This window comes from Panulirus ornatus, chromosome 48 (assembly GCF_036320965.1).
Source record: "Panulirus ornatus isolate Po-2019 chromosome 48, ASM3632096v1, whole genome shotgun sequence".
Lineage (NCBI taxonomy): Eukaryota > Metazoa > Arthropoda > Malacostraca > Decapoda > Palinuridae > Panulirus > Panulirus ornatus.
In genome coordinates, this window is record NC_092271.1 from 15,606,803 (window position 1) to 15,619,534 (window position 12,732).

General features: G+C 40.6%; 1 protein-coding gene across 1 annotated transcript; it reads left to right on the plus strand.

Annotated features, from left to right (window-relative positions):
- The first annotated feature begins 1,239 nt into the window (after window positions 1–1,239).
- LOC139764133 (uncharacterized) lies at window positions 1,240–9,805 on the plus strand. The gene is made up of 2 exons (XM_071690668.1): window positions 1,240–1,372; window positions 6,484–9,805. The coding sequence occupies exon 2, from the start codon at window positions 6,502–6,504 to the stop codon at window positions 9,388–9,390; it is 2,889 nt and encodes a 962-aa protein (XP_071546769.1). The 5' UTR covers window positions 1,240–1,372; window positions 6,484–6,501; the 3' UTR covers window positions 9,391–9,805.
- Window positions 9,806–12,732: the final 2,927 nt, after the last annotated feature.

A 12,732-nucleotide genomic window follows, 5' to 3' on the forward strand; every position in this document is an offset into this window, starting at 1 on the left:
TCCCGCGTTAGCGAGGTAGCGTTAAGAAGAGAGGACTGAGCCTTTGAGGGAATATCCTCACTTGGCCCCCTTCTCTGTTCCTTCTTTTGGAAAATTAAAAAAGAGAGGGGAGGATTTCCAGCCCCCCCCGCTCCCTTCCCTTTTAGGCACCTTCTACGACACGCGGGGAATACGTGGGAAGTATCCTTTCTCCCCTATCCCTAGGGATATATATATATATATATATATATATATATATATATATATATATATATATATATATATATATATATATATATATACGGGTACTGATGATTATTGAGTCCTTCAGTCGTCCATATATGACAGAGATGCGCACAACAATAACACAGAAAGACAATATTCCTTAATCCTGATATCAAATCCTCCAACTTAAAGCACCAAACAGAACAAGCGCTCTCAAACTACACAATGTCCCGTACGTTTATACTCTATGTGAATTAAGTGAACGTGTACAGTCAAAAGCTTTCCCAGTGAGTCACTGTGAGTTGGCACCCTCACCGTGTCCGAACTTTTCGAAAGTAAGTTTGTATATTTTCTTTACCAAGTCATTTACTTTATTTTACTAAACTTATATATATACATATACATATTCGAAAAATTGAATTTCAATCACTAGAAATTCATAAACGTACAAGTTTAGGTTAGAAACGAGTACTTCTTGATCATTGTAACGTGAGTTTGTTCAGACACCAGTTCTGAATGACTAGCTCGTGACGTCATACTACGCTAGTGTAACCAACTTTTCTTCCTGTGTATTTCGTACATTTTCATCCTTCTGTGAAATATACCTGTGCTGATTATGTGTGATGCCACTGGGTGTTCGGAGTGATAGGAAATAGCATATAGTAAACAGGTCACTGAATGACAGAATTTTTAAGCTATATCAACATGTCATGGAAGCTCATACTGCATCAGAGGACTTTTACCCTTGTTGATAGTCACTTCTAGGCATAAGTGTCCTAATAGTGACTTTGTCTAATTTCTTCATCTTGCAAGATATTCAACCAACAAAACGTTTTCTGTTGAAATGTCTAACATTACCCTGTTTCTACATTTTGACATTAGTGCTTTTAAGTTTGGTATCATTACATGAAATCTTCCCTTAACTCTTAAATTAGATGTTTCTTATATGTAATGTTTTCATATGTACATTTATATAGGCTGTAAACCCATCAGAAGGACCACACGTTGTAGGTAGAAAATACTGAGCGGTACCGTGGCTTGTAGTAATATATGCTGGCAACCCTCACATCTCGCCGCAGCCCACAACGCCCCGACCTCCACTGCTGTTCTGTTGCTTCCACCCTTACTTGGTCAACTGAAGATCAACATGGAGACGTTATAACTGAAGGTAAGGTTGCGCTACAGTAGAACTAAGGTTGTTGATAGAGTCGGTGAGTTATGCTAAGTTGCTCTATTGTGACTCGAAAACATGTATTATTGTGTTAACATGGCATTTGATGTTTTGCGCATTTGTATCACGAACTACTTTGTGTGTTAATAATTTTATGCCGAAGCTCTGTTTTATGCTGTGCACTCTGAGTTTCATCGACCCTACTTCGTAGGTGAACTAGACACAATAGTATGGTGTCCCTCATGACTGAGGTTTACGTAAATCATATTGCAGTGCCTGGTAGTTTAAAGAACCAGGTGAGATAGGATACCACTCGGGCTGAGGCAATAGACCACAGCCAGGCATCTTAACAATGTATTTCCTGCCTGGCTCGAGTGATATATACATGTTTGTTTTTGTATATTTGTGTGTGTGTGTGTATTCTATAAATGTCTCAGAAACAATGTGAATATGTTTTCTCCTGATGCACCAGGCAGAATCGAATATTTTGATCTACTGTACACGACAGATGTGTCACCATACACAGAGTAAGTTAGTATTCTCATGATCTCTTGTTGATGGTGGTCGTGACATGATGTAACTCTGCAACACATGATGAATATCATGTTCCAGATGCTGATCATGAATGTGATGCAGCCCATACCAGAGAGAATGCTACTGGGAGGCTGGTTTCCAGTTTATCATTAAACTTCTAAGAAGTTCAATCTCCAACTATCAGTGTACCAATACTGAAACTTAACCAACTTAATGTTTTCCCTCTCGTTCCTTATTAACTATCTATATATATATATATATATATATATTTTTTTTTCATACGATTCGCCATTTCCCGCATTTGCGAGGTAGCGTTAAGAACAGAGGACTGGGCCTTAGAGGGAAAATCCTCACCTGGCCCCCTTCTCTGTTCCTTCTTTTGGAAAATTAAAAAAAAACGAGAGGGGAGGATTTCCAGCCACCCGCTCCCTCCCCTTTTAGTCGCCTTCTACGACACGCAGGGAATACGTGGGAAGTATTCTTTCTCCCCTATCCCCAGGGATAATATATATATATATATATATATATATATATATATATATATATATATATATATATATATATATATATATATACACACAAAACTTCAGCGGAAGGTGCCTGAAGACAGGACAGAATCAAACGAGCCACCGTACTTAAAGTAGGAGTTATGGAGGTAAACCTTCGTTATACATGGATCAGCGCCACAGTGTTATAAAGTAAACCCATTAAGCCAAAATTAAGACTGATGCATATATAGCTAAAACTATTTTGTTTCCTATATCGTAATGAAATTACCACTAATGAATATGTAAGGATGTAGATGATCCCTATATTACCATGGACAAGATACGGTTTTTGATAGACCTTAAAATGTATTAGTGATCGAAAATATGAGAAAGGCAACATGGAAAAGCTCTTACGTTCCTTCATACATGACGTTTCAGTATGCAGGTCTTCGTTCATTAGTTACATGAGTATGAATTTTGCGTACTTTAAAGATGTATAGAAAATCCTTTTTAGTGTATAGAAAATCCTTTTTAGTCCAAAGTATTCACGGTTTTTTGCACTCTTTAGACCAATACCTACTACGGCTGCAACAGAAAGTTTGGAGAAACTATTAGCTACTTTATTGGCATTACTTTATCTGTGGCTCATACCTCACACTTATTCATAACACTGGATCTCACGTTGTCAGTGGCTGGCTGATTTAGGTAACTGTAAGTTTATCCGAAAACTGGTATTCATGTATTGCAGGAGAAAGCCACTAACCGAGTGATGATATTCCTCACACCCTGTGGTTCTGAGAGAAAGAGCATGAAAAACCAGTCACCAACACCTTGAATTCTTAGACTTAGCGTCTCAAGATCTAAGGCTTCGAGCCTTAGACCTTGTGCAGTCGCTTTGCTACGGTTAGTTTTACTGATCCATCGACGTGTGCAGGATTTGTGTGAGCCGAGGGGCCTCTCTATCTTCGCTGAGTTGCAACAGCCAGTGAGTTGAACATAAGTGACATTTTTTGGTCGTTCAGTTAAGAACTTTTTTTGTTAAGCAGCTGTACTATCATGTCAACATCTCCAGTTTAAATGTTATTATCTTGAAGAGTATCCTGTTTCCCTCCTAACTTTGTACACTTATTTTCTTTTCTTAGTGTCTGGCATGGCACGGGCAAAACATGGTCTAATCAAAGTCATTTCGGGTAAGAGAGAGAGAGAGAGAGAGAGAGAGAGAGAGAGAGAGAGAGAGAGAGAGAGAGAGAGAGAGAGAGAGAGAGAGAGAGAGAGAACGCTCGAATTTATCAGGGCTTTACATATACTTGTGGACCGACTCTTTAAAAGTAGAAAGGTTACAGGAAGAGGGAAAGACAAAAGTGGGAAGAGAATTTCAGAGCTTAATTGTTAGAGGGAAGGAAGTAGCATGATGGTAATCCTCGACTGGCCGGTCTGCACACGAACTGTGGGGATCAGCAATCAGACGCGTAACTCAGTGACAGGGACACTTGCTGACAACATGAAAAGCAACGAGAGTTGGGAAAGTGTAGCAACATAGCGCACATACATGGATAATTGGATAGAGGTGAATCCTGGTCAGTTAATGAGATGGCGTTTTGATTCAACACTCGCTAATAGAAAAATGGACGAAGAGCCACCGCAAATATATGAACAAAATCCCATGATAGGGTGAAAAAAAAAAAAAGTTATAGTAGCTGTTTTCATGCCACAGTGAAGGATATGGTTATACACAGCCGTTTTTCTTATTATTACACGGTTGAATTTGCGGTGTTTTGAAACTGAATAAAAAAGGGTGAGGGTAAACGAGTGACAGTAATGAATGAAGGAGATATTGGACTTAACAGTATGCAGTTAACTCGGGTACTGCTTCCCCAAAGTGGTGGTTAGCATAATGTCTGAAACTTTAGCCATATTCATTCCGTAAGCCTGCTAACAATTTCTTCACTTAGCATTAGTGTTACTTAGTATTACGAGCCTCTCTCATTATTTCAAAGAGCAAAATCTCGTAACCACCAGAGTATAGAACGTTAGCCTATCAACATAATGGTGATAGAATGAAAGGAAAGGAATAACTGTATTTATTTAATCTGAAAACAGTATTGACATGAAATTGACTTCGAAGCATATTAGATTACATGATATAATCAACATAAATAAACTTTTAATCAAAACCTGGAGCAATACATGTGTTCAGGCCCCGAACCAGCGAAACATCAGCTACATCGGGAACGTAACAATGATAAAAGTTTGGGTTACGTTTCTGAGGTGATCGGCGGCATTGATATAACGCACAGACACAATCCATACAAAACACCATAACAGGTACACAGTGACATGTGTTAGAGGTAGCATGGCGCGGGGTTATGTAAACTTACACTGCATACACAGCGCCACAGCCCACTATACAGGTTAATGTGCAGCAAGTGAGCCCAGCACCTTGTTAGACTGGGTAACACTATACTGTTGGGTCCCGGACTTGCTGGATTGTCTGTTTGGGGGAGGGTTAAAATAGTCTATATGATTAGTCCCCAGGGATAGTATTTGGCCTTAACAAGTTTATAACGGCTATAAAGTGGTCAAGGGGTATAGTCTGGCCTGTTCCATTGGTCGTTCCATCGTAACAGTCGTTCATGGGACTACATCTCCGTCTTTACCATATCGCCTGTCCTTCTTCTTTTGCACATAAATGATCAATCTTCATCTCTCTTCTTCATTCACTATTCAGCCAATGATACATTTCAAATCAACTTCCCTTCCCTACTTGCTCCTATATCCTTTTTTTTCACTCTGGACATATTTCTCTCTTGATTCGGAGCCGTGCAACATAGCGGAATGAGGAAGCAATAGCCTGGCTAAATTCAACATTGTTAAAACAATTCCCTCCGTTATCTCTGTCTAATTTTTCCTTTTTTGTCTGCTATTCAATTTCAAAACAATTAATTTCAGCTCTTCAATAACATAAACATGTTGGGCATAACTGGGAACCTTGCATAATGAACATCGTAAAATCTACTTCCTAAAGGTACCGCAATCATTTTTCTTGCGATCAGCCATCCTGTATGCATATCATTCCACTATGAAGTACAGTTCGTACATCTGGGGTGGCTCATTTTCAACTTCCGTCTTAACCAGAGTGCAGTCAAAAACCTTCTGTTACCTTAATGGTACTCTTATGTCTTCAATAATTATCTTCCGTCCACTGCGGTATTGTGTACCTCTCTGTTCTACAAGAATTGTTTCAACGACTGCTCTCTTGAAGAGTTTGCTTGTATGCCAGCGCCACTGAACCGGACCCGTAGCATGCGTCTGGTGGCTTCTTCCCGTAACATCCTTGTTGGGAGCCAGCCATATGGAGATTGTTATGACACCTTTCCTTGTACAGCGAAGTTGTGGAAAATTCTTTTCCATTGTTTGTCTTTCCCTTTTCTTTCCCACCTCAAGAAATGAAGTCTACAAATACCTGAACTCAAATAATCCTTCCTATGCATTTTTTCTTATGCCTTTATCATACCATTGATCTGAGAGAACCTCAACTGGGACATCTGTTTACTACACTGAGACATAAACATGGCGTACTACACATACTGATGAGGGATACACATGAAATAGCTGGCTTTTAACTTCGTAAAGTTATCTCCTAATGGGTACATTAAGGAAGGTTGGGAGTGTAGTCAATCCTCATTTGTAAGCCTGAATTACACTAGTTTTCAATAATTTTGTCATTATACATTATGGGAAGTTGGTAGTGTAGTCGATCCTCATTTGTAAGCCTGAATTACACTAGCCTTCAATATTTTTGATCTTCCGGCATATCCTGGGATACATATTTTCAATCCGTTTAGTGTCGAATGAAACAAAGTAGAGCCTCCCCTTCACTCAAATAGGGAATGTCAGATCTGACTTGCATGATAAAGAGTACTTCAAACAATTTTCTCAACAACAGTTTTCATCAGCAGTTTTCTCGCATGTCAGTAGAAGGAAACAAACAATAATTGAACATCTCTGTTTCATTATGATTGTTGTCTCGGTGTTAGTCGTAGGCTGATGCATAATGTGACCCATTGCAATTTCTTTCGCACACAGGGAACTCTCACTGTTGAGATGGGGACGTCATCAAAGTTAGCAGGTGTTCGACTGGAAGACTACAACCACCTCAAGTACACCATCGGTGTCATCAGGGTGGGTCAAGAAGTCTTCACCCATGTGTTTTCCTGGGGATTTATTGGAGGCTCAGGCAGTATTAAGGACACCCTCTTCAGCCTCCCTCAGTATTCTCACGCCAAGTTTCGAAAGGACTTCAATGCTTCCCAGCGCGACAAAATCACCAATGGTGTCCCAGTTTCCGAATTCGACATCACGCTGACTTACAAGTTGCTACAATTGGTGTGTGGTTTGAGTGAGGCAAATGACTCTGTGTGGGTTACGGAAACCTCAGATTCGTTGGAATATTGTCTCTATGTTATCAAATCGAAAAGAAATGAAACTGCTCACGAGAGCGTAAGGCTGTCTCCAGCGAAAATGGTTCATAAAATAGAAGATTTAAGAAAACTTTTTGTCTGTACAATTCAAAAAGCTGGACAAAGATATTCTGTTGAGAGTGCAAGAGTGAAAACCCTGTTAACTTCCATTAACAGCCAGTTGGACGCAATCAAAGATTCACCTGTACCCCTGACAACAGTGACAGAGTACCAGCGAGAACTATCAGCCAGTAGAAAAGCTTGTGTAATTGAGGAAGGAATAAATGAATCAACACAAATATTTGACAGTGTTTGTCAAGTGAGCGTGGCGCCTTGGCTCATAGCAGGACGGACTGTGAATGTAGCGCAAGTGTTCACTCATCCCAGATTAAAACGAGATGAAACACAAATAATACAGAGACAACTGTCAGCAAGTGAGAGCTATGTGTCAGTATGTGACGTCGTGCAAGCGACGGATTGTGATGGAACACGACCAGATATGACAATGATATCTGCTTTAAATGGAATGGGAAAGACAACCTTGTTAAAGTACATCATAGACACAGTTAACGAAACCGTTGCTCGTGGGAGCGCAGACAACTTTGATCTGATTCTGTTCCTCGAGTGTCGTCATGCGGCATTTACCTCTCTGGATGAATTGGTGGCCCTCCTGCTGCCCCGCACAGCAGCCAAATTCCAGCAATCGGAGTTTAGGCAAACACTTCTGTCACTTGATTTGCTCTTAATTGTAGATGATCTTAATGAACTTGACAAGAAATCTTCTTCGGTATTCAAGGACTTTTTAAGTGTCATGACTCCTGGAACACGAGTTCTAACCACGGCTTCTCGAGAAAAGGCAAAGGATCTGCAGAAAAGTGTATCAGCGTTGCACAAGAGGGTGCTGTTTTTGGAGATCGAAGGGATACCTGAGGACCAAACGCTTCCCTTTTTGCAACGGACTTTAAATCATGTTTCCCCTACGACCACTGCTGACCAAGACAGTGAAAGAAAACTGTGTCATTTGATAAGTTCCAAGCGTCTCTGCCTGCAGGAACATCTGAGATCTCCGGAAATTCTCAGTCTCATCGCACTGAGTTGGGCGCTGGCACCAGACGGACTCAACTCATCAACTACCGTTACAGAAATCTTCATGTTAGTGGAGGATCTTCTTATTCATAAAGTTTTGCAAAATTTGTTAGGATCATCACTGCCTGGCATCAGTACCAAGAATGTCTTGAGTTCTAAATTAAGAAAATATTTGACTTCACTCAGCAGCGTGGCAGCTGCGTGCACAAGGAATGGAAAATTTACTATCGATCCTGAGTACGTTATGAAGTTAGCTACAGACTGTCAAACCCTAGGATTACCTGAGGATTATATGATCTCAGCATTTCTGAATTACACGGACGAATCTGTTGGAAAGGTGTCCATAAAATCTCCAAGTGTTTCATTTCCCCGGCGATCGACGATTGCGTATTACGCCGCTTGGTACATGAGCCAGGACCTGCGGAATGCCACGCCTTCCAAAACCATTCATCAGTGTCTGGGAATGCAATGGTCGGTCACTGAAGATCATGTGCCCATCTTACAGTCTGTGATGAAGTATTTTGTAGGGATATTGGCCGTGCTGCTGCCGGGTCAGCTAGAGAGGAGGGCAAGGGAAATAGTTGATTTCCTGAAAGATCTAGAGCTGAAAAAGGCATCACAGTGGCTGCAATATATCGAGGAGTCGAAAGAGGAAACCACCATAACACAACTAATATTACGTGAGATGGGTCAGGATTGGGAAGTGGAGGACTTTGCTATATCATCAACTTTTGTGAACGTCATCAAGAAAAGAAGACCTCAGCAACTTGTTCTTACTGTTCTTGAAAGTCCAATGAATTATCCATATTTACAGGAAGTCCTGAAGGTTTGTGCCCAGTTTCATGAGATGAGACTTTCACTCCACCTTTACAAACATTTCTGGTCAGAGAAAACAGATGTTTCTGATAAGTTCTTGAACACTGTGGTGAATGGGACATCGCCCTGTACGTTGGAAAGTTTTGCTGGACGTCTGAGTAACCAGGCCATCACCAGACTGCCAAGTTCTCTCAAGAAGGTAGCTCTCCACATCACTCCAGATATGCTGGGACCTCTGAACACCGTACTCCCTTCACTTACAGCCTTGCAAATGCTTTACTTAAACTTAGATGCTTCTGCCACCACGGATCCAAACACAGTTCCATCTCTCAATATTTGCGGGAGATCGATTGTTCTCTCTCTTGATATATGGAAAATTAATGAAACAACTATTGAGTGGTCGTGTGACGTTGCCAAAGCCTTGTCCACTGCTTATGCTCGTCTAGTGTTGCGCCTGAGCAATCTTGACTCAAGCGGCTGTGAGCGTTGGTTGGCCGCACTACACCAGCGGGGTGTCACAGCCTCCTGGGTGGTTGTGGGTTCGACCTGTGACGTCGCTGGTGACAATGACCGCCTCGAACAATGTGCTGCTAAAATTGGGTGCAGGAAATTTGTGTGGATTAAGGTATAAATGCTGGTAGTCAGAAAAGTTGAAAATCTCTGGGAAACTGTTACCTGAAGCAAAGTACTACGTTTATATTTTGTTCAGGTTAACTTTTAGAAACGTACTACGGCTAGCGGCCTGGTTTAACAGGGAGCAAGCAAAGAGGAAATGACAACCAGCGACTGAACACGACGAATTTATCTCCAGCATGGCTGAAGGGTCTCTCTACTGTGATATGTTTTACAATGAAGTCTTTGGCCTATGACAATAGTCTATGTTTTTATGTGATATGGTGCCAGGAGGTCTTATTATACATAACTGTAAATAGGGTTTTTTATATCAAAAGTATTATATAGTTTGATAATGTTTTATATTACTGTACAATTTTAAAAGATATTTGTATAATCACGTGTGAAATATATCATGTATATTGATTATCTTCATTCTTGTATCATAACACTTTATAGTGAAATTATTTTGACCAGTGCGCACATCTTTATCAACTAACATGGAATTTTGATCGAACTCATGGTTTTTCAGTTTTTCGAGAGCCTTTTTTGAATTACCATGTGTGAGATATTAATTATTTACGGAAATGAAAACCATAGTCGACAGATAATCTCATATTACCTATCTTTAGTGAAGAGTTTGTGATTTTTTTTTTCTTTTATAAAAGTATACTGAGCGACATTTATGCACGGGGGCAAACTTAAGAACAAATCCGTGAAGAACTTTGATCACCATGAAACAAAGATTGTGACAAATCATGAAACTTTGCCTTACATGGTGGTATTATCTTATATCTTGTTTCTAAGCCGCCCCCTGACACACACAAACACACACACACACACCTATCACTATGAAGTTAGAAAAGACGCTGAAGTTGTAGCTTTCCAACCCTCAAAGATGTCTATCGTAAAGAATATTTTTTTTTTTTTTCGTCATTCCGTCGTTTCATGTATTCATGGAAAATTCTTCATTTGAATAATTCGGACAGGATTCCTAAGTAAAATGCCTCATCAAGTAACATCAATAACAGATAACGTGCTCATTTGTAGTCCTATTCTAGCCTTCATACATACTAAATTAAAATTAGAATCTTCCATCGACGGACTAAACCAGGGTTTACTTTTTAACTACTTCATATTCCCTGGTTCAGTCCACCGCGAGCACGCCACCCCTATATCACTTCGAACCATTTCACTATGTCCCTTTCATGCCTCTCGTCCTCTTGAGTACTTTTGTCCTATCGAAATCCTCAGTTACTTCAGTAATCCCTCTCGGTCTACCCTTTACTTCCTCCACTCATATAAAGTACATCCGCCCAGTTAGTCTTTCCTCGTTCAGCTTGCCTCTACGTCCAAACCATTTCAGCACACCCTTGTTAGCTCCCTTTAACGGATTGCACTGGCTATCATGTCTCTTTTGTACTCATTAAAACCGTCTCACACAACATATAGTCCTCAAGCATTTAATTTCTTACTTCTCAACATCCCTTTCCCATCCTTCGCATTCAAGAATAAAAAAAAAAAAAAAAGACTCGCACCCACACAACGCCGTTGGAACTACTCTACCTTCAGTCATACCCATTTTTGGCCTAACAGACTATGACCTCTTCTTGCACGTGCATCTTTATGAACCCAGGACCTTTGCTCCTTTTACTCACTTCAGCCCCTATGCATCCATCCACTGCCATGTCCGCCTGAAGTACTCCACTTCTAACTGGTCCTTCCCTTAATTTAAATTCACACTCAGTCCATTGTCTTACCTCTTCACCCCACATCCGCTGCAGTTCATTACCTTACCTTAGTACATTTCTTTTTCCGCTAACATACTCTGAGGTTTCTCTGGCGTTTTTGACCACAGCCCTGCAAATAACGCTTGAACTGATTTATCTCCCATACCTTCTACATTTACCTCACTTCACTACACTGTTTATAGACCGTACGAATCAATTATGGTGAAATCAGACATTCTTGATGCAGGCCCACCTTCTCCGGGAACCACCCACATTATACCTTTCCATCCGTTCACATCATACTTTCCAAGTAAAACTTTTTACTGCATTTCGTCATTCAATGTTCCCCTAATATTTTTTGCACCTTCCACAAGCCTTCTCAACTGAACATATCATACACTTTCTCCAGATCAATAATTGCTACATACAGTTCGCTCTGTTTCTCCACATAATTCATTACAATTTCTTCAAAGGAAATACATAAGCCCCACAAACACAACTCCTAGACCCACAGCGAACTTCCCAGCCGTACGTTTTGTGCGTACCAATACCCTATCTGTCATCGTTATCCTATACACACTGCCAGGTAGACTTAGTAAACTTCAGTAATTCAAGCATTCATTTTAGTTACACAAGCTTTTATATCATACGGGCATCTTTTCAACCGTGGAATAGCCTCATTAGCCAACACACACACACACACACACACACACACACATATATATATATATATATATATATATATATATATATATATATATATATATATATATATATATATATATTTTTTTTTTTTTTTCTTTTTGCTTTGTCGCTGTCTCCCGCGTTTGCGAGGTAGCGCAAGGAAACAGACGAAAGAAATGGCCCAACCCACCCCCATACACATGTATATACATACGTCCACACACGCAAATATACATACCTACACAGCTTTCCATGGTTTACCCCAGACGCTTCACATGCCTTGATTCAATCCACTGACAGCACGTCAACCCCGGTATACCACATCGATCCAATTCACTCTATTCCTTGCCCTCCTTTCACCCTCCTGCATGTTCAGGCCCCGATCACACAAAATCTTTTTCACTCCATCTTTCCACCTCCAATTTGGTCTCTCTCTTCTCCTCGTTCCCTCCACCTCCGACACATACATCCTCTTGGTCAATCTTTCCTCACTCATTCTCTCCATGTGCCCAAACCATTTCAAAACACCCTCTTCTGCTCTCTCAACCACGCTCTTTTTATTTCCACACATCTCTCTTACCCTTACGTTACTTACTCGATCAAACCACCTCACACCACACATTGTCCTCAAACATCTCATTTCCAGCACATCCATCCTCCTGCGCACAACTCTATCCATAGCCCACGCCTCGCAACCATACAACATTGTTGGAACCACTATTCCTTCAAACATACCCATTTTTGCTTTCCGAGATAATGTTCTCGACTTCCACACATTCTTCAAGGCTCCCAGAATTTTCGCCCCCTCCCCCACCCTATGATCCACTTCCGCTTCCATGGTTCCATCCGCTGACAGATCCACTCCCAGATATCTAAAACACTTCACTTCCTCCAGTTTTTCTCCATTCAAACTCACCTCCCAATTGACTTGACCCTCAACCCTACTG

What these genes read in the sequence shown, in the direction of transcription:
- LOC139764133 (XM_071690668.1), top strand. Translation starts at nt 6,502, where the DNA reads ATGGGGACGTCATCAAAGTTAGCAGGTGTTCGACTGGAAGACTACAAC.